General features: G+C 44.1%; 2 protein-coding genes across 12 annotated transcripts in view; one reads left to right on the plus strand and one right to left on the minus strand.

The window, feature by feature from the left end:
• The window catches only part of LOC118213988 (peripheral plasma membrane protein CASK-like), a 156,430-nt gene that overhangs the window by 95,851 nt on the left and 37,342 nt on the right, over positions 1–23,237 (plus strand). For all 11 annotated transcript variants that reach the window (XM_035393309.1, XM_035393308.1, XM_035393310.1 and 8 more), the window contains exon 5: positions 4,856–4,928. In XM_035393309.1, coding sequence (XP_035249200.1) covers positions 4,856–4,928 — 73 coding nt within the window. The remainder of the gene's footprint in view (positions 1–4,855; positions 4,929–23,237) is intronic.
• Positions 17,998–22,319, minus strand: LOC118213991 (probable G-protein coupled receptor 82). The gene is made up of 2 exons (XM_035393315.1): positions 22,189–22,319; positions 17,998–19,668 (listed from the first exon to the last, which is right to left on the minus strand). The coding sequence occupies exon 2, from the start codon at positions 19,662–19,664 to the stop codon at positions 18,537–18,539; it is 1,128 nt and encodes a 375-aa protein (XP_035249206.1). The 5' UTR covers positions 19,665–19,668; positions 22,189–22,319; the 3' UTR covers positions 17,998–18,536.

The following is a 23,237-nucleotide window of genomic DNA, read 5'->3' on the forward strand; positions in this document are numbered from 1 at the left end:
GATGCCTGTGTGAATATGGGTTTGCGTATACGTGCATTGACCGGGTTGGGCTGAAATAAGGGGCAGCAAGACTACATACCCCAGAGAGCAAGACTATCTCCTGCTGTCAGGCATTCTTGTAATTGTTCTCAGACACCAAGGCATTCTATCCTAGCAGATAAAGGTGCTACTCATCCGGGAATCTTGCAGATAATATTTTTGTGCTGTGCATAAGCAGCTTTAACCTGGGAACAGTATGTTTGTCTGGGTACTGAAACGGCTGAACCAGGGAGCCCTCGCTAAGGTTACTCCTTAGCTATTTAGAGCTCCCTAAAGTGAGATCTAAATATCCCAGACTAGAACCGAGTTGTAATGCTATACTTTTACCATAACCCAATATGAAACAATACTGGTATCCGTCTGGACACTGAAATTTAAATCTGTCCGAGAGCAGCTGCACTTTCAGCGACTGAAACTATCGCCAGGCCTAGTGAGTAACCCGTATTGCGGTTCTACCCCTGAACCGAAACCGAATAATCAGTACACTCGTTGGTTCTCGTGGAGATGCGCACTGTGGTCGGCATATATGCCAACCGCGTACTTTAGACGTGCTGAAAAAGGGAAAGCGGTTTATAGTGGCTCGATATGTCAGTTGGCGATAATCAAGGATTGGCAGTTCTAATGAGGCTGGTAAAAGGTGAACATTTGATCTACAAAGCAAGACAAACATTATAAGACCATTATTACATACAGAGAGAAAATTACACGCTTGTACCAGAAGACTATGGTACCAGGAGAACTGTTGAGGAGATTCTCCCTGAATGTTTGTTTGGACTTCCCTTACCCTTGAATTCCCTTAAATTTAAAGTAAATACGATCCTGAACAAGCCTTCCACATTACACACTTCCCTTTGTGTGCCCAAATAAGGTCCTGTTAGAGATAGGCCTGTAACACCCACCACCAAGAGACCCCCCCCCCCCACTCATCTAGGGAGAGAGAACAATGAATTATATCCCCTATCTCCTATAGACACAGGGGAACCATTACAATCTAGTGGCAGCAATAAGATACTTTTTATGATGGCTGTGATCTTATACTTTTATCGGTCGTTCTCTTGGATACTTTTTCTATGGAGGCCCATGGTGGTGGTCTTTTTATAATCCAAACACTTATGTTAGCAAGACACATATATCTATAAATATATATTTTTCATACCTTCCCTATACCATCTCATCACAGGTCTGCGTGCCTGCATGTCTTTGTGGTACAAAATCTCCTGTGTTAGGTAAAGGTCAACCCGGTTCTCCTTTCTGCCCTGTGGCAAATTTAAGGCCATCTGTTCCTCCTGCAAGTGTTGGTTGGGGGGGTCACAAGACTGTCCCACGGCAATCTCCAGGCCGTGGGACAATTTGTGTCTTTCCAGCTGTGTTTACAACCTTCTGATAATTACGACTCCCCCCGTGGGCAGGCAATGGAATGATCAAAGTCCTGGGGCAGTCGAAATTGAACCTTACAAACTTGCAAATGTTGCGTTGGAATTGAGGTTATCGGTTCTTAATTTTAGGATCTCTGTATGTAGGCTACTTCATTTTAGTACGTGCAGTTATTGTATTTCCTTTTGTGTTGTGTTGTGTTGTGTTGTACTGTACTGTGTATTTCCTCTATGGTGTGTGTGTGTGTGTGTGTGTGTGTGTTTCTTCATAGAAGCTGAAGTGAAAACCTTGAGTTTAATTATGCCGTGTGTTGTGCAGTGATCGCATTCAAAGGGGAACAAAAGCGTGGTTCATACTCATTTCTGGCAAGTTTGAGTTCATCTTAATGGATCGTCGCCCTGGAGTCTTATAAGTCTGTGCTCAGCCAATTATAAATGGGAGAAAAGATACATTTTAGTTTAGTTCCTTTTTTATTTCTCATTTGGAACAGTGCCTATTTGTATTCAGGAACTAACATGGGGGTCTCATTGAAAATTGAAGGTTGTGTAGTCCTCACCCTGCACTCTGTAAATGATAACAATACCCATTACTTTCAATTTAACCGACTACAAAATTAATGCACATGAACTGAAGATCAGCTCGCACCTCATTCATTTTTTTTTATTTTTAGAAACATAACATCCCAGCTACCGCAAAACGTTCTCGCGGTGTTGCTTCATTGTTGTGTTTGAACGTTGTGTTTGCTGGAGTGCTGTGCTAAGGACCTCTCTTCCCGCTCAGTGGTTTTGTGTGTTACGGAGGGGGGGGGGGGTCAGGCAGGGGTCACAGCTGAGAGTCTGCGCATCGTCAGCGTGTCTGTTGGGATTGGCTTTTGATTCACCCTCCAGAATCAACCCCGGGATAGTTTAGTTTTAGTTTAGTTTAGTTTATTTGACGAGTCACTTTAAAAGGACAATTACATGGTTGCAAACACCAATGCACATGCACAATTAAAAGAGCGCCAAGGATAACACAAGAAAGTCACAAGACTTATTTCCGTTGTGGTCCTTGCTGTCGTTAGATGTCATGGAGGTGTGTGTGCGTGCGCGTACGAGATGGTGGAGTACGGCATTAGCGGCATATAAAAGCACAAAAATATCAATATGCAGTGAACATTAACATTGGGCATTAGCACGCCTTGTTTTGACTAAAGGTTAAAATACACACTTCCCATTATACTAAAAAAAAAGGTCCATAGAGTGAGCTATATACAACCCTGCCTACACAACTGTCTTTATAATGATAATGACCAGCAGAGGGAACTTATCCCATGTGAAACTGTTACTGAACGTTAGATTTATTTATATAAAAAGTGCTTACGTGGCCTTCCGCATCAATGGTGAAGAGCTGTGATTTGATCTCACATTAAAGGTGTATTTTGGACATGTGGGGCTTTCCTATGACACAGAAGAATGGACTCAATCTGGTCCGAAAAGCAGAAGAGAAATCAGGCTGTGGTTTCATGCATAGTAATTACCCTTCGATGGCTTTTTTTCTTCCAGCAGTTCTGAGGATTGCACTTTTTAAACTCATTTTGCTGAGCTGTGCTTTTTTTTTTTATATGGCCCAAAATTTTCCTCTTAGTTGCACAAGCTTTCAGTGAATGGCCTGTTCTGCTCCTGAACATTTTCCACAGAGCAAGGAGACTGGCCTCACTCCAGCAAAGCACATTTTGGCAGCGTTCAAGCAGTGTAGTAACCTGATGAAATAATAATGGTGGTGTTATTACACCTGTGACTGGAGCGGAAGATGCTTTATTGCAAGAGTACGCGTCCGAGTGGCATAACGAATTTCAAGCTTTACCTGTTGCTCGCTCCGTTTAAAAATTCATCACTTTTGTTGCATACTCGTGTTACTATGTTTTTAGCGCTCTAGTCAGAAATAAAACGACACTGCATCTCATTTATTTGTACAATTTATCACCACTCCAGTGTGATAGTGCCTGCAATACTTGGGCGCTCTACCAGTTGTTTAAGCTTATGACTGATTAACCAAGCTTATTGCTTATTGCTTTGTTTGGCGAATTACTGTAATGTTTTCTTATTAAATGTGATTCACATCATTGGTCACAGTTACGTTTTATCTCTCCATCCCAAGTTGTTTAAAATGATAAAATGGTGAGGTAATTACTAGAGAGACCATTATATTTTGCCTGGTTGTTAGCCAATACTTAATTTCCTGTTCACTCTGCCGGATGTCTTATTTTGTTATGGCAGTGTTGAAAGTTCTAATGTGTAGATGGCCCCCACAGTCTTGTATGAAATCCAGCCTGTGCCAGAACTGCCTACTGTACATAATTGGCCGTAGCTTCACCTGGAAGTGAAGGGATATCGGTTGGTGGGACATGTCTTTGTCTCATCGCACAACAGCGACCCCTTCTGGTCAGTCAAGTATATACAGTACGCCTGCCAGCTGTACCTGAAGTGTTTCAGAGTCGGTGCCTATACCAGGTGGAGGACTGCAGCGGGGGGGGGGGGGGAATGCAGCCTTGTCTTACACTCTTCAAAATTTCAGAGGAGCTTCTGTAAGCTGAATCTACGCACACGTTGCACAAATTGCATTCTGTTGGAGTTGGGCACAGGCTGCGAGATACTGTGTCTCTTGAAAAGTCTTGCATTTATTAGTAATCCTGGCGCTACGGAAAGCATTTCACTATCGCTATTTTCGCTATATTGACATATGAATATGAATGACTTCCCCCTCTCACACCCCTCCTTATTTTCTCTCTCAATTGTATGTTTCATTGTATGTATTATGTATGTATGTATGTACCATTTATTGTAAAGAATCTTTGAGACCATGAAAAGCGCTATATAAAATAAATTTATTATTATTATTATTATTATTATTATTATTATTATTATTAAAAATTGTTGTGGACAACAATAAAGTAACCGTAAAATAAGGGAGTGGAGAGAATTGTTGCTATGGTAACCATAAGCAATGTCTCATCTCGTTGCATTTGTTGTGAATGGGCCAGTTTTAGGATGTTGCAAACCATGCGATGCAAGGAGCCACCAGTTGCAGCTTGTCGTGTTGCAAATCTTTGGTCTGAAACAGACCTGGGTCAAAGGCGTATTGGTTTTGGATTCAAATGCTTTTCTGTGCTCTATTGATCTTGCCTGGTGTAACTGAGCCCGCCAATATGACCAGAAGGCAGGGTTTGCACTTTTTGAGAGTATTTCATTGGTTCCAATACACCAGACAAGATCAGTAAAGCGTAGAAGTAGAGTATTTGAATCCAAAACAAATACGTATTTGACCCAGGTCTGGTCTTGTACTGGCCTTTATAGAGTTAAGAAAAAAATTATTATTTCCAATGAAGGCCAGTCTCAGCAGTGTACTCTGGGAAGTAGGTTTGACTAAAAACAGATTCCTTCTCTGCTTTTTTTTTCTCTTTCAGCCACTATATGCGGCAGATCCTCGAGGCACTGCGGTATTGCCATGACAACAACGTCATTCATCGTGATGTCAAGGTAGGTCGCTTCTTTGTGAATGTTGGTCCTTGACAGTTGCAGTGCTGTCCGCGGTTAAAGTATAGGAGTGTAGGAACATAAAATAGCAACGGACCGTTGAGCCCATCTTGGCATGTCACTTGTCTGCATTCCACAGTGAATCTGCTACTGTGTTTGAGGCTGGTTCTCAAAGGTTCTACCAGGCTGGATGGACCATCCCCTGAAGGCTTATTCCAGTGTGCAGATTGGTCCCACAGTCTGGTATCTGGTACTAGATCTGAACTGGCAGCTCGGCATTGGTGGCATATGATTAAGCAATATCACATGAGAGTATGTTATGGTGTACATCAGCACAGGTGTGATGCGGTCATAGGCGTAGCAATCTAACGCAAACAATGCAGATTGATCCTGGCCGGTGTTGAGGGCCAAGTGATGTTATACTGTAAACGCAGCACTCATATCAGCACTCGAACGCATCGCTATGGGGCGACATAGCTCAGGAGGTAAGATCGATTGTCTGGCAGTCGGAGGGTTGCTGGTTCAAACCCCGCCGTGGGCATGTCGAAGTGTCCTTGAGCAAGACACCTAACTCCTAACTGCTCTGGCGAATGAGAGGCATCAATTGTAAAGCGCTTTGGATAAAAGCGCTATATAAATGCAGTCCATCTCGGCCCATTAACAGTGCGCGGCTGGAACTAACTGTAGTGTAATGTGGTAGATTATCAATATCTCATGTGTTCCATTACAGCCAGTCATATGCCCAAAAGCCCTGATGCCCGGTAACCCTGATGGCCACCAATAGCCTCCCCCTGTTTCACGTGTAGGCCAATAGCTCTGTGTGTTTTGGTGAAGCACCTTCAGTGTGGGAGTGATGTGAGAGTTTAGCTCCGTTCCATCCATGCCTTCTGCTGACAGAATTAATCTTGAGATCTGCAGCCTAATGAATTAACATTAACGCTCATTATACTATCTGATTAGCGACTTGTGCCTCCCCAGGCCTTCCTTCAAGTGCCTCTACATGAGTTTTCTCTGTAAGTTCTGGTTATTCTTTTGTGTACTTTTTTTTTTTTTTTTTTTTTTTTTTGCACAAGATCAACTAAGGTGTAAAGCAAGCCGTTGCTGGGTGGTCCTAATGAAATTATGCTTTGTATAGGGTTAAGAACTACTCCAATCTGTCTTTGTTATTTCTTAGTCTCTTGAAATGGTCAGTGAAGCCCGTGAGGATCGTCAAGTTAGATGAACAAAATCGCTTGGCTTCTCTCATTTCAGTGTTACCTTATACTTCCCGAGTATCAATTCTGTACTGTAAACTTCAGCTGTTTACTGGTGAAGCTGTCACTGATATGTGGGCTTATGTGTGACTGGGCTCGAGGGAGGGAAGAGATTGAGAGATTATATTTTGTGTAAGCAGGAAGTCACAGAGAAAAATGTATGAGTGGTTCACTTTCTGGGGTTTTTAGGGATCCAAGCAGCAAAGATGCTGGAACCCTATTATTATTATTATTATTATTATTATTATTATTATTATTAAAGTAGTATTACTAGTCTTCCTGTGGTCCACATGAAACATGCACAACCTAAGACAAAAGATTAAAAATTAGAATAAATTGTCAATGAAATATTTGAGGGTAAGAATAGAATCCTTACAAAGTAATGTCACTAATAACAGGACAAGCAAAACTTAATAAGGCAAGACAGAATGGCAAGACAAAAAAAGATTTAAAGAAAAACCATTCATTGACAAATAATTTTTAAATTATTATACAGCAGAAGGAATATCATTGGTTAAGAGAAAGAATTGCAGGGGCCCTAGGCAGGTACCCTGTGGTACGCCGCCGTCTAGACACCTGCTTCCACGAAAACTGCCTCTGAAATGAACTCTTGAGGTCAGATAACTCTCCATCCAAGAGATAGCAGGTGGCCGAAAGCCATAACATAAAGTTTTTCAGACTTATCGCATCAAAAGCTGTATTAAAATATATACAACAATAATAACCGCTCCTATTAACAGTGGGTTGTCTACGCCTTTTATCCAATCATCAGTCATTTGTACAATGCAGTGCATGTCCAATGACCTGCTCTACAAGCATTTTGGCCCCCAGTTTTCACAGGAAGTATGCTTATAGGCCTACATAGGCCACAAGAAGTATCAGTTTTACCCACAGGTTGAGAATTTTCCACCATGTGTGTGGTGGCTGGTGCGGCTGCACCAAAAAATGTAGTTCTGTGGATTGTTTGTTGTTTGCACACATTCTGTGTTAGAGCAAATAGGGTTTGGCTAGAATTATCTTTGTTCTGGCCTTTGGAGCATTGGGCCTTTTGGAGAATGTAGTCAATGACGGCACACTGTCTGGTAGCCTTTATGGCTGGGTAAGTTGTTAATGCTTCTGCTGTACAGCGTTGGAGTCGCCATCACTGAGGAAGTTGTCGGTTGCCTATCCAGTTCTCAACTCTTTCCAGAATAGCCATCTTATCCCTGTACCTGAAAAACCTAGCTAGCATAATTCCAGAGAAGGCCGTTGCAGAAGTTATTTATGATCACAAAATTACATGGAGTTGATTATTTTTTGCTGTGTTCACCTAGCTGTTCACCTAATGACAGTCCTCGCTAGTAAAAGGTAATGACACTGATGTCACTGGTTTCCCTGTGAACCCGTGACTTCAGTGCCCCCAGAATCTTTCGCTTTGACTGTGTGTCACTTTCCATGGCCTGCGTGACCTCTCATTTGTCAGCCTCGCATGGATGTGGGCTGCCAGCAGGTGGTGAGGTCCACCACCTGAAGCCAATGTGCTTGACAAAAGCACTTCCTGTGCAAACGGATTTGACAGAGAGAAATGCACTTCCTGTGCAGAGGGATCAGGCAGAGAGAAATGCACTTCCTGTGCAGAGGGATCAGGCAGAGAGAAATGCACTTCCTGTGCAGAGGGATCAGGCAGAGAGAAATGCACTTCCTGTGCAGAGGGATCAGGCAGAGAGAAATGCACTTCCTTTGCAGAGGGATCAGGCAGAGAGAAATGCACTTCCTGTGCAGACTGATCAGACAGAGAGAAATGCACTTCCTGTGCAGAGGGATCAGACAGAGAGAAATGCACTGCTGACATACACCTTCCCTCCTCCTGGATGCTGCTGTAGTCTGTAATACACAGGGCTGCCCCTAGTTATTTATAATGGCAATGTCTGGATTTGATCCTGGACCTTTGGGTCTACCACTGCACCGAGGACAAGTGCTTTAGCTGGACAGTCACAGGGACCAGCTGTGTGCATGCTATCATTTTGCTTACATTTCAGCACCTCTGTGAATCAGGACTGACCTGCGCAGATTATATTTTAAAGTCCATTTTTTACAGCTGGATGTTTCCGGGTTGGGCGTCTTGCTTAACGGTACGGCAGCGCCACCCCAGCGTAAATTCAGCCCGCGACCTCTGAGCTACGAGCCCCGGTTTCCGGTTTCCTACCTGCTATACTGCGCACTGCGGGCGTGTGCTGAACCAGGCAGCGTGCATTGCCCTAGCCCTAGCCCCCATTCTGTTGACTCCGTATTCTTCGGTCTTAACTGAATCTGTTCTAATTTTAAGATTGTTTATAAGGAGGAACGGAGTGTAGCACAGTGGGTAAGGAACTGGGCTTGTAACCGAAAGGTCGCTGGTTCGATTCCCGGGTAAGGACACTGCCGTTTGTACCCTTGAGCAAGGTACTTAACCGAAATTGCTTCTGTATATATTCAGCTGTATAAATGGATACAATGTAAAAAAATTGCTGTGTAAAAGTTGTGTAAGTCGCTCTGGATAAGATGCCTGTAATGTAATGTAACCTAACACATTCTACATTGATTCAGCTGTATAATTGGGATACAGTGTAGATGCTATGTAAAAGTTGTGTAAGTCGCTCTGGATAAGAGCGTCTGCTAAATGCCTGTAATGTAATGTAACCTAACACATTCTACATTGATCCAGCTGTGTAATTGGGATACAGTGTAGATGCTATGTAAAAGTTGTGTAAGTCGCTCTGGATAAGAGCGTCTGCTAAACGCCTGTAATGTAATGTAATGTAATGTAATGTAATGTGTGGGGAGCGGCGACGCCGCTGAGCCGTGACTTCTCAGCGTAGCGACGCCGCCCGTAATTAGCGTCGGCCACCGCTGACCGCGGCCACGCCGTGCCTCTCGCCTCGGCACCGTTGTCGGTCTCAGATTTGCGAACTCGCCTCACGGTAATTTTGCCGCTCCGGTTCTCAGCTCTCGAAGGTGCGGCTCTCAGCGCTCGGTTAACGAAGACCGAGAAGCCGCCGTCCTGCGTCTCTGGGAAAAAAAAAAAAAGAGTTATGGATTCAGGAGCTCTATTGCAGCCAGCTTCCCTCCCTAGGCTCCGGTGTTTTATGTTTCTGTGCCACCGAAGTCCATATCGCATGTCTATTAAATGCACTCTAATACGCTCCTGAGATCAAATTAAAAGTTTTGTTTTGTCGAAAATCGTGCCTCGCTTAACCACATTTAAAACATGTGTTATTTCAGCTTCGCTGTCACACAGGAACCTCCGTTTTAAACTACGTGGTCCGAAACCACGGCCCCCTTCCTGTGTGTACATCAGCGATTGCCAAACAAGACGATGATCTTTGCCCTGCTGAGAGGGGGGGCGGGCGGGGGGGGGAAGAGTGTTATCCCCCAAGCCCCAAAAAAACCTGAGTTCAGAATGCTTTTCTTCAGTCCAGTGTTCCTTAAGTGCCTCCTTAAACGGCAGGTTTTAAGGTTCCCGTCCTTCCACATTCACCACTTCAAAACGCTGTACGCCCAAATGCAAATACGGGGCGTCCTCCTACATTTCATCTGCAGCTGCTGTGCAGTGAACTGTGTCTCTGGGGATGAGTGAGAAATAATGTGACAGATACAATTTAACTCCTTGGATTGGATAATTACAGATTAATATGTGGTCTGAATTTAAAGTTTGTTTGTAAAAAAACAAAACAAAACAACAGTTCTTTGAATGGCAAGAGTTGACTGACTCTTGTTTGCACTTATGGCTGAAGTTTAAGTCACCCTCTCGAGTTAAATCAGTTGTGCACACTTCGTAAACACGCCTGAGTAAATGAGCTGATAGCATTTGTGTGCAGCGGTATGCAGTTACTGCCCTACGTAGGCAGACGCTTGTGCGGGTGATTTTTTGGAGGTAAATGTACACCTGATCTTAACCGTGCTGATGAGTCAGACCAGGACAGGAAGCAGAGGAGTCACCACCAGTACGTTCTCAGTTCTGCCTCCATTATATTCACTTCTGTTCTGCCAAAAATCGAAAAGGAAATCGTACGAGCATAAACACAGACACACGCGCATTCAAACGCATGCGCACACACAGACACACAGACACAGACACACACACACACAGAAAAATGCATACAGACATACACACACAGATACACAGGGAAGCACACACACACAGACACACTCTCACACACACCCAGACACACACTCTCACACAGCTCAAAAAACACAAGGCTCAGGATGACCGGATATATACTGTGTATATATAGCACATTGTGACCTCACAAGCATAACTGCAGCTAGAAATGGAAGCGCTTTCCTGACCACAGCTCGCTCTTTGCAGCATTGATGGTGGATATGCACGGCATCAGTGTTTTAGCAGAACCATCAGACCGTGAGAAACTAAAACAATGCAGCTTTATGCACTTGTTCTGGGGGGGGCGGGGGGGCAGAGGGGTGGGGGGGGTGGGGGGTGGATGGGCTTGTGGGTTTTGCAGATGCCGTTGCATGTGATCCAACATGCTTATTTGGCTACTTAATTGGCGTGATCTTTCGAGCAGGAGTGTTTTGAGAGTCATGAAAGTCACAGTCGCGAACACGTATCTTGTTTTAGAATTCCGCTCTGCTGCTTTTTGGGAATGACACTTAAAGAAGGTATAGTGGAAGGCTGAGAGGAGTTGTCTGGTTGCAACGGATCATCTCTTTGATAATAACAAAGAATGGTGGCCAGGTGAAGTCGTCAGCCTTATTCATAAGCTTTACTTGTGATGTGGTTATTTTATGAGGAACCACCTTGTAACTTTTTTTTATTTTTTTTTATTACGTTTTAGGAACCCCTTCTTTTTGGTGTACACTTTCCTTCTGGGTTGTTTTTGTTGTTCAGATTGTACTTATAAGTGCTGAAAAATAAATAAATAGTTTAATAGTTTATAGCCCAATGGCTGTGAAATTGGACACCAGCATCTAAAATAGCATTGTATAAAATTATTGCTTTTATTGGGCATTGATTCAAGGTGAAGCGCTATAACCCGTATACCGTTTTAAATCGTAGACTCTTCGCACTTTGATGCAGAAAACCCCGTCTCAATCGGTAACCCCACTGGAGATAACAGAAGAAGTAACGAGACGGTCCCCCTCCCGAAAGGAGGGCTGGAAGTGACGCCCCGCGTTGGTGATTATTGTATTTTAAAATCCAGTAACTGTCCGCAACAAGTCCCAAAAACTGCCAATGCTATTAACGGCATTGACATAGCCGAAATCCCCCCGTGAGTCATGAGCAAGCCATCCTGTCTTTGTACATAGCCTTAAAAAAAAGTCATTATTCATTATGCGTTATTTCCATTGAGCTGATAGCATTTTCAGGAGCACTTACAAGGGAGCGTTTCTATGTGCTGTTTTTTATTTTTTTTTTTAAAGAAACCCGCAAGCAAGCTCATTTGCATAGCTTTGAATGTAGTTCATGGCTTCCTTCTAGCTGAAATTACAGCTTAACTATTGTGCTACGTACCCGCTTACTTTAACTTCACGTTTTTGCATAGCGCACGAGTGGCAGCTTAGCACTCGTGTTATGATTGTGTATCAGAGCTTTGTTTTTCTGCAAATGCTTGCATAAAGGGCACTGTGATAGTGATGGAGGACACTACATTATTGTAAATTGTTTATGATTTTGTATTTTTGTTCATTTTCCTCGTTGTGAGCACTCGCCCTGTTATAACCAGGAGGCTTGTGTAGCTCTTGTGATGCTATGAGCTATAACTATTGTGAACACTCTTTGTACATAGAAGCTCTCCATTTTTGACTGAAATACAGGGCTTGGCCAAAAAGAAAGAATGGGTAACTAAAGAATATTTGTTTTGTGGGGTTCCGGAGGGAACCTCCCTCAATAGAATTAGCTTCTGGAAGTGGAATATGGCTGGGGGAAAAATATACACACAATATTCCAATTTGGAGAGGTTTGGTGCCATTTGGAGAGGTTTTGGGTACACTTGGGCCGGGCCTTTGGAAAAACACCCGTCAGATTTTACTGCATTGTTCAGTCCACTACAAACCTTTATACTGGTGTTGGATACTTCCTGGGGTAACCCCCCCCCACCTGTTTTACTCGCTTGTGACTCCAGAAAAAATTGCCTGTATAAAACGAAGATTAAACTGCCACTAGAATACTGCAGTGCAGGACTTTTAAGGACACTGCAAGCGTAAGATCTTTATCTTCAGAGATCTTGTGAAGTTAAGGCTTTCACAGTTCTGCACCGCTGACTTGAACATGCTGTCAAAAAGAAAATATTTTTTGCCTGATATAAATACTGCTTCTAGGTGGAGCTTGTTTTTGATCAGGCAAAATTACACTCTGAGTATACCTTTGAATATTACTGCACCATCAAAGGAAATAAAACCAAGATGACACAGTACAATGTTGACGATTATTTTTCCTCACGGAGGAGCATCTTTAACCATGCGATGGATTTTTAGCTTTTAGAGTTCGCTTTTTCCTCTACCATGCACAGACCTAGGATGGACTGACAGAGCTACTGTGCTGTTATAGAACTTACAAATGTTCAGAATAAATTAAATGTGGCCATGTTAATTTTGCATTTGATTTTAAAGGTTCTCCATTATATAACTGAGGGGTGCACCTGCTTTAATCTTGTTGAACCATTTGTATATTGACTATTGCCTGTCTTATCACTCATTTATGTGTCATGTCATTGTGATTTTTTGGCTGGACTGCAACAGAGGGACCAGCCCTACAAACGCGAATGTCTGTGAGTGACTGACTGACTGACTGACTGAGTGATGAAGTTACGCCATTGATCAGCTCAGTTATAAAGTTACACCATTGGTCGGTCAGATCACGCGTGTTAGGTCCAGTCATATACTAGATTTTAACCCGGTCTTGTTTAATAGGTTTTTATAATGGTTTCTCTATAGATCTCAATTGGCTTTCCCGGGTAAAAATAAAGTATTAATTAAATATTGCAGTTGATTTTTTTTTTTAAAAAGCTACAAGCCAATAGTGTTTGAGGATGACACGGCTACAGGTGAGTCTATCCAGTGCTAAAACCCGGGGCAGCAGGCTACTCAGCAGTTGTGTGTTTTTGCAGAAACTACTGTGCTAATTTATCAGTGGTGTGGGAGTGAGAGGTGGCCGGGTAGACTTCGCGCTCGACGCTAGAGAGAGAGAGAGAGAGAGAGAGAATGTGTGGCTTTGGCTGCGCAATACACTGCCACTTGCCACAAACGGAGGGACAGTAAGTAATTATAACACATCAGCAATTATAAAATTTTTCTTCTTTTTTTTTTTTAATACATTTTTGTATAGTTTTCTTCGTTATTGTTAAATTTTATATTCACTGTTTCACCAGATTAACACTTGACATTAAACCTGCTAACATACACAGATACCACGCACACACACACATTTGTGCTCTGTTCATGTGTTTATTGTTTGTTGTAGCTACGCTTTGGCAATATGTATATATATATGTACTTCCTGCCAATAAAGCTCATTTGAATTTCAGTTTGAGAGAGAGAGAGAGAGAGAGAGAGAGAGAGAGAGAGAGAGAGAGAGAGAGAGAGAGAGAGAGAGAGAGAGAGAGAGAGAGAGAGAGAGAGAGAGAGAGAGAGAGAGAGAGAGAGAGAGAGAGAGAGAGAGAGAGAGAGAGAGAGAGAGAGAGAGAGAGAGAGAGAGAGAGAGAGAGAGAGAGAGAGAGAGATGCATGCTGGTGGAGCGAAGCGCTGTTCAGCATGATAATACAGAGAGTTCCTGTTTTTGTTTTTGCTCCTCTTGCTTTACTGATGCGTCTCGCTTAACGCAGAGCCGCTGTCACTGTGTGCAGCGAAGCTTTCGTGACATAAAGTTCATGCCAAACATGAGCAGTCCTGTACTTTTCATGTGCGATTGTGATCGGTGTGTGTGTGTGTGTGTATATATAGAGGGGGGGTTACCTAACATTGTAATTTGATTCTGTGTTGAATTCTGTGTTCTGAGTTTTTTTCAAAAGTGTGCCCCTTAGGAGTTTAAATAAACCGCTGTTGTTTGTCACTGTGTCCCTGGCGTCCTGCCTCACTGGAGTAAGTGTGTTGGGTCGCTGGGTTGTTTTTGTTAGACCTCAGTCTTGTAGAGCTGGACACAGACACAGGGGTGGTGGCTTGCAGAAGAGAGTGCAGGCTAGGGCTGGGCGATATGGACAAAATCAAATATCACGATATTTTTGACCAAATACCTCCATATCGATATTGTGATGATATTGTGGGGATGACTATTGGTACTTTCACAAAATTACACAATGAGATTTTTGATAAATAATCATCAGTAATGCCTATGTAATATCTAAGTGGGTAAAGGCAAATAATTGAACAGCTAGAACAGTCAGGTAAGTTCAGAAAATTACATCACTTTACTGTAATGCTGCCTTTAAAACCAGGAGAGGACAACACTTATGCCATATCACGATATTGCAATGTACAAAATCCCAGACGATATGTAACAGTCTCATATCACGATATAGATATAATATTGATATATTGCCCAGCCCTAGTGCAGGCGAGCTTCCCGGAAGCCCTTATCCATCAGCGGATAGCCGAGCGAGTCCAGGCTCCCGCAGGCCGCCGCCGGGCAGAGAAGGACGCTCCGCGCCTCAGAAGTGAAAGGGGCTCCTCACCAGCCAGACGGGCGGGCGGAACCGGCCCTGAACCAGGCACTCGAGACGGTGAAGAAGCAGACGGAATCGACCGCACGACCTGGCCGTTCCTCTCGAAATGAGCCCGGAAAAGCCTGCCTGCTGCCCGGGGCTGATTGGGATCTACAGGCGCCCCTCGTCAGGAAAGGACGTCTGACGCCAGAGCGACGGAGGAGCATGCCCAAATACTCAGATATACAGCGTCACCTCAAACCACCCCCCCCCCCCCTATTCCCAAGGCACACGGCAAACATCAGGGCATAGAACGCAGGTAGAACTGTTCTGGCGGCAACAGATTGTTCCAGAATGACATTGCCCCTGGCTAGGTTGTGACGCGCAGTAATCATGCTGTTGTTTTTTTTCCCCGTGAATACCTGTTTTCTGAGCTGAAGTGGAGAGAGTAAAACTGTAATCCTGCTGTTTCTAGGCAATGCTCTGATAGGTAATGTTCCTACAATACCTGCAAGGGCTGTTACCTGGAAAATAATGAGTGTAAATGTATTGCTGCTGTCAAGTGTTTTTCCCAGGAAGGTGAACCGGTGTGATGAGTCATATTTGAAGGTCTAAAGCACGACACACGTGGCTACTCGGCTCAAAAACTGACGGCAGTAGGAAACCAAACCCCTTATTTATTTGATAAATGCGGTTGAAATGCATTTTTATTTATTTTCCCAAGGAGTCTTGTAGCACTGCTAGTGCCTCCAAAGCTCTAAAAACAGTGGGCAGAATTTTTCTTTTTTAAAATCAGTAAAAAAAAAAACTTCTAAACTTTTTTTTCAGTTCAGACGACCAGTAAAGCTCCCTTTATGTATTATGCTTGCAGGGTCATTGTAGAACCTGGAACACTTCGGTTTTATGAGGAGCAGTCACACAAGGGGGAGTTTTGGCGGACTATTTTGACAATGGAATCTAGTGCACGTTTTGCAGGAAGTGAACTACTGACAGTGAATAAACGTGATGGTGCGTGGAAGTATTTCCTTCTGAAATAAGATCAATCCATCCTCTCTGTCAGACTGTCATGTAATACAAGCATTGCATTTGGAATAATGTCACAGAGAGCGTGCCATGCTAAATGGCATCCTGTCCTCGAACAGGCAAAGCGAGCGATAGCCTGAGAAGCTGCGCGTTCATCTTATCAGCTCTCAGACAACAGCTCTCTTTGTCATCCCTGAATATGGGAAAAATGTCACATTTTGCATTTGAACACTGAGAAGGCTGAACGGTGCCCTGGGAGACTCTGAGGAATGGGCTTGTTTACGTGCTTGTTTTTACGGTAGGCAGTGTCACGTTCGGCTGTTCCAGCCTGCTGGGAACACGCCGAGGCACATAGGGGCCACGATGGGCTCACTGCTTCATTCTCAAAAAAGCAAACAGGAGACACACTAAAAAGGGACACGCGAGGAAACGGATTTGTGGCTAGTTTAGCGACACGTCCCTTTCTAAGTCTGGCTTCTGGCGTCAGTGTCTGGGTGTCATGCCTGCTCCCAGGTAGAGGCCGCACTCTGCAGTATTCTCACTGATGATTCAGACTCTTTCCCTTGAAGACGATGACAGCTGTTCATATTTAGACAAGAAGAATACCTTCACCCCGAGAAAAAAAAAATGGTCTCCGATACCAGAGGCCCTCTCTGTAGTAAATCCTTCTCTGTAAACCCATTTTATAACGGTATCTCTGTCGAGACGTCGTGTTGCCCTGGTCATCTGGTGTCTGACCTCACTTGAACGTATAAAAACTGTTAAATTCGCCTTTCGGGCATCCCCCCCCCCCACCCCAGCCACTGAGTTTGCACACTTAATGGGGCTGAACAATTGAGCGAAATGAGCGCAATTAAAAGGCTAATAATCTGCGTCCGGATAGCAAACATAAACATGTTGTGTTTAGTCTGGAAACAGACTCGCAGCAAGCCATCATGAAAACATTAAGTGATGTTCTGACAGCCCAACGCCTTCAGAAGTCTAAATAAAGGACTTCTTTACATGCTTGTGCTCTTGTGTACTAAATTCTCTTTCCACACACAAATATATATTATAAACATGTACATGTCACCTTCAGTTAAACATTACCTGTACGTGTCATTTAGCAAATGTTCCCAATTTACACAGCACACAACTGGCATCAGTTAGTATTTACCTACAAGTGGTAGGCTCTAACATACTGGTTGTTCTCTTTCCTAGCGAAATCATTTCTTAATCTAGTATCTTCAGGACAACATTGAGGAGGTTTGGGGTGTGTGACACACATTTATTGTGATTTGTTTACTTTTTGCATTTCTATCTCACCTTTTTCTGAGCACTGAAATTGAAAGATTAGTATAAGTAATTAAGGCTGTTCAGTGTGTCCAATCAATGTTTTGTTTTAAATTGTAATTGCTACAGTGTATGCAAAAAGCACTCACTGCAGTCACAGGGAAGCCCTCTCTGCTACCAGGGCAAACTGACTTGGGAATTGACAACCCCCCATTTGTGTTTGACTGTTTCATAGGACTATTTCATTGATTTTGTGTGTATCAGATGTTGATTTTTGGCAAACCGGTCTGCAGTTCTAAGACCCGTGGGGAAACGCTCAGGCTCTCTGACAACAGAGTGCATTTGTGGAAAATAACAGACCAGTTATGCCTGGAAGCCAACTCGATATGTCCATCGTGTCAGTCGAAAAACTCGCAGAAAAGGTATTTCTTTCCAGTCACTGCACAAGACTAGACTGCGTAGCTTCGAGAGCCCTGTCAAGCATCCGTAGTCATCCACAGCTCTTGTCCAGGATAGGCTAAGGTAGCGGGGGTTGGGGTGGGGGTGTCTCTCTAGTGCTGAAGCGATGCCCAGCGGCTGTGCCCCTGCAGCTTCAGAAATCTTCAGCTCGTGACTACTGTGGAACTTGAAGATAATCTAATCACAGCAAGGCGTCTGATGTCACAATGCAGCGCTTCTGCTGACGTCACACTCCTCTGTTTGTGTTGACGGGGAAAAGATTCTCAGAATAGGAAGATTCCATTCTGTGTTATAGAATTCTAGCTGAAACTCGAATTGGCGTTCATGTTCAAGTTCAAGTTCAAATTTTATTGGCCATATGTAATAATAGCACTGCAATTATTTGCAAGATGAAAAAAGATGATGGTAAAATACTAAGAAATTAAAAAATAGATGAAAACATACAATGTATGTATGTGAAAATAACACAGGGGTGTTTATTCAGGGTAAAATGAATACAAGGACAGTTAAATAAATAAAAGTGCAGTCTGAGCTTAAAATATACCAAGCATTTAGATGCAAACCATTCCTGAATCTGCTTGTTATTGTGACCATTCTGCATCAAACACACACTACAAACATTCCCCTTCAAACACATACACCAACCGTTCCTCATCAAACATACACCCTTCAATGTGTCACAAATGTGTGACAAAAGGAAAAACTCGCATTAAATACAGTTAACCGAGGGGATTTCCTGGCAGTGAGTATGGGTTATGAAGCTCATTGTAACGCTCGTTAATCAACAGAATGAAATAAATGTAGGCTCAGGGCAGTGATCGATTTGAGGATAAGATGGCTTCCCCCCCTGGAGCTTTGCTGTGGCTGGGTGTGCAGTCTAATGTCGCCTCTGTGTCTTTGGAGGTCGGCTCCACCTCTTTATATACCTGAATGAGGCTTCTCATTGAACTGCGAAGGCCTTGCTGACGTCAGTCTCTGTCCGCCTCTTGCTACAGTTTTGTGGCCTTCGAGTGGGTGCGTTCTTGGTCCCCTCTGGACCCCGTGGTCTGGCTGCTTTGTTTGCTGGAGCTCAGGCTCAGCAATTCAAGCACGTGCCGGCGAAACGTGTTGTCCAGCAGGAAGTACGTGATGGGGTCGGCCGCGCTCCGGAACGCGGCGAGCAAGAGCAGGGCGTTCTTCACCTCCACGAGCCGCGACAGCTGGTGGCAGCCGGCCCCGGCGGGCTGGCGGGGGCCCCAGCGCTGGGCCAGGCCGATGAAGACGGCCTTGAAGACGTGGTGCGGCAGCAGGCAGACCGCCAGCACCAGCTGGATGACCACGATGTTCCGGAACACCCTGCCGTAGACCCGGTGGTGGTCCGGCACCGCCGTGTTCCGCCGGGCCCTGCTGATGTGCCGGTTGACGGAGACGTAGGAGGCCAGCACCAGCAGGAAGCAGAGGCAGAAGAGCAGGATGGCGCCCACCGAGGTCATCTGGGAGACGTTCCCGCCGACCTCCACCGCCACGCTGTAGCACGGCTGCCCGCTGCCGTTCCCCGGCCCCCCGGCCTCTATCGCCGAGTAGATGCCCACCACGGGGAGCACGCAGGCCAGCACGAAGGCCCAGATGGCCAGGCACGTGGCCTGGGCGAAGCGCACCTCCCGCAGCTTGCGGAAGAACGCGGGGGGCAGTATCCGGGTGCAGGTGCTGGGCCGCCCCGCGTGGCTCTGCTGGGTGAGGGCCGCCAGGCGGCTGAGGGCGATCCAGGTGAGGATGAGCACGCCCACGTAGATGTTGATGTGCAGGACGGGCGTCACGCCGCCAACGGCGACCCGGCAGAGCGGCTGGTGGGCGCGCCAGGCGTCGCCCACCGCGAAGTAGGCCGCCAGCATGGGCAGGGTGGCGCACAGCAGCAGGTTGGACGCGCTGAGGTTGATCAGGTAGACGTGCGTGGGCGTCTTGGAGGGTATCTTTTCGGCGAAGACCCAGAGGGACAGGAGGTTCCCCGGGATGCCCGTGCAGAACATGAGGCCGCAGAGGACGGGCAGGACCAGGTGGGTGGCGTTGGACGGGCACAGGGGGGAGGATCGCCCGGAGGAACTTTCCGTCACCTCAGGTGACGTGGACATGTTCTCCATGGATCTGCCAATGAGAAGAGATCGCGCGCTAGTGACTTCTTTCAACAAGGACTCTGACAATCATCATCTGCCATCTGAACCAGCTTGTAGGAACTGTGCGACAGGTTATAAGTGCCCGAAGCATGAGCGTCACAGCGTTTCCCCCTACATAGACTCCTCTGTGGTTCAGCACAGTGCCTTAATATCGGCACAGCAGTCACAAAATAAGAAGTCTGTCAAAAACAGGAATGTCTTATGGTATGAGAAGTGGGTTTGGAGACGCACAGTCATCGAAGGTGACCGCAGAAATACTTGAAGTACAGAAATACAATGAAAGAGAACTACTTTTTCTTTATCTCCAATGATATAAATGAAAGATATTTTAAAATGAACAAGGCAGTGATCATTTTTACTTGGTTATGCAAGCCTCTCTTGCAGCATTTCAATCGTAATTATAATTTTTAATGTGCTTAAATTTAATTGTAGGTTTGGTGGGTAGTTACTATAATGCAAAAGACAAGTCTTTCGAGCCCTGCGGCTAAGTTAATGTTTCTTGCATTGCTTGTAAAAAAAACAATGGGTATATTTTAATTTCCTCTTTGTAATATAATATGTTTACATTCCGATTTAATTTTTAACCCCTCAAGGTGTGAGAGCACAAATATGTGATTGGAATGCTCTTAAATGAACATTCTAATGCTGATGTAACAAGCACTTTTGGTAACTGAAATCAATGGAGTTCTGGAACACTGACTTGGAATTTCGAAAAAACATTTCAAAAAAACCCACTCTTTAAAGGGTTAAAATGCAGACGTGGGGCTGCTGCTGCTGCTGCATCATGCCTTAGCCTGTAAAGGCACTGTTCCGGTGTGTGGATCGGCACCTTCGCCTGGTGTCAGATCCAGTGCTGAGAAGTGACTGGCAGTGCCACCGCTGCAGTGCACGAATGCCCGTAGCGTCTATTCTTTCGGCCAGTTATGCGTGACTCATCGCCGGTGGTTTGCGTGCACCGCCGTCTGGTGCAGGAGCTGCCGTTGCGGACTGCGGCGTGAGAGGAAGCGGGTGCCTCACGTCACCGTAGGACGTACTGACGGAGTGTAGCACAGTGGGTAAGGAACTGGGCTCGTAACCGAAAGGTCGCAGGTTCGATTCCCGGGTAAGGACACTGCCGTTGTACCCTTGAGCAAGGTACTTAACCGTTATTGCTTCAGTATATATCCAGCTGTATAAATGGATACAATGTAAAAATGCTATGTAAAAAGTTGTGTAAGTCGCTCTGGATAAGAGCGTCTGCAAAATGCCTGTAATGTAATGTAATGTAATGTCACCTGTTTCTGCAGAAGGACCACACGTGTGGGGACTCACCTGAACTGATAGAATTGCAGAAATAAAGTGCACGTCATTGAATATTCCAAATTGGGGGAAAACAAGGAGGGAGGAAGCATTGAATAGAATGCAGACTGAACTCATTATGTAATCAGATCATACTGCTGTGAAGATTATGTTAATTGCAGGTCCTCTAAAAGCAGTTGTAGGATGCACCGTATCAGTTTTGATTGTCACAGGAAATTTTTAAATGTGGAATTTTGAGGGACTCAGATGACACGCGTATGAAAATTAAGATGTATTTGCATTTGATTGATCGCTCCACATTTGAAGTAATCACGAGTTGAAATTTTGTAAGTGTAATGGAAGAATAAGAGCAGACGTTTTCAGCAGTGAAGAGGAAGCTGGGTGTGTTGCGTGCCTGCCACTAAGACAAAACACAGCCACAGTGTCCTCAATGCACGAAACATTATGCTTGAAAGAAAGCCATATTTGATTCAAATACAGTATTCATGAAGTGCAGTTTCTGTTCTACATAATGGTCCGTGTCATTTTCTTGCGAGGCACCGGGTCATAAAACAGTACGTAATGATTCTGAGGTCCTTGGATTTAGAATGCGATTTAGGGTAGCACTGTCCTCGTTACTTTTTTACCAGCTTTTGCAGTTTGTAGAAAGGGAAATAGTTTTTGATTAATACAATAATTCATATAATCAATATTAATATAATAATAAACCATTGACTTATTATACCAAGATTTATAAAGTCATCTGCCAATGCTCTTGCTCGGCCTAGATTGCCTCAAGACCACTATTCTCTTCCACGGGCCCTTTTACATCCTTACAGTCACAGTGTGCATCCACAGGTTATGGTATTTAACTTTAAGTCACAGTTGTTCATTTCAAATAAAACATACAGAAAACATACATCGTCTGTCATAGAAAATTGTGTACAATTCCAAAAATGTTATACTGTAGGCAAATATGCATACATACAGGTGCATGTGTACATATGTATACACACATACATGCATTCAGTATATACACTCCATGCTCATTCATACAAGCATATGCACATACAGTACATATTCACATACATGTATACTGTAAGTAGAGCATACGCACACACACAACATTCTCAATACATATCGGCACATACATAAGTTCTTATAAGACGTGCAACTGACAATGAACACGCCATATAATGAACGGCAACCTTACCTTTGTTTCAGTTGGCAGCGTTGAGCTATAATAATACGTTGTGTGCCCACCCACGCGCGTTTTCACTGTACGAGTGTACAGTGTACGGGTGTGTGGGTGCCCGCTTTGTTACGTACTTTGCTCTGCCTTTGGTGGCTTCTCTGATGTATTGGAAGGGGAGGGGCTGAGAAGGGGGAAATGGTGTCCAGAGGAGGTTGGATCTCTTTTTTTTTTTTTTGGATTTCACTATCTTGGCTGTACTATTTACCTGTTCGCTGGTTGTCTACACTTGTTTGTTTATTTATTTGCACACCTAAAAAAAAAATTTAAAAAAAAAAAACCTACAACAACAAAGTGAAAACGCATAACAGGGACAGTGCAGAGTAGGCAAGAAGCCTGTGAGAGCTTACCCAGTTCCTTCCCTTATTCATTTATATTACACATTACTAACAAAATATAAAGACGAGTAGGAAAGTAGTTCTGTAAAACTATTCTATAAAGTGGTGAGGAAACGATGCATAAAAATTCTGTTGATTAAAATGTTTTAAAAGTAACTAAATGTTTTAAAAATGGTGATTATAGGTGTGTAGGCAGTTAATAACTTGTTTCAGGTGATATTTGAATAGTGTTAGAGATGGTGTGTTATTGATGGATGGGCGTTCCAGGTTGGACTATTGCAAAATTGCAAATTGATGAAGGGATGTGTGACAATTAGGAATGGTGCAGGAGTGGATATTGGATTGTAACTTCCGATTCCTTCTAATTTTTACCCTTGCTCAACTATTTCTGTGAGCAGAAATATGTTTAATGTGATCATCACAGCCTCTAGTGGCAGGAGTAGTACCTTGCAGCCTGTGACCGTTCCACCTGTCAATCACTGACGCTGGAGGGTTTGTGCTCACAAAATCAATAGTGTTATTACACCCATTTTTAAAATTAATTTTGGCATACTTGCAGCACACTCATGAGTGGAATGGACATTGTTGAGTTCATTCAAGTTCTGGAGTTTATTCAGGGTTCTTGACTTCAGAAGGGAGAGCGTCAATCTTTTCAGGGCATATGTGGTTTTT

This window comes from Anguilla anguilla, chromosome 15 (genome assembly GCF_013347855.1).
Source record: "Anguilla anguilla isolate fAngAng1 chromosome 15, fAngAng1.pri, whole genome shotgun sequence".
Classification (NCBI taxonomy): Eukaryota; Metazoa; Chordata; class Actinopteri; order Anguilliformes; family Anguillidae; genus Anguilla; species Anguilla anguilla.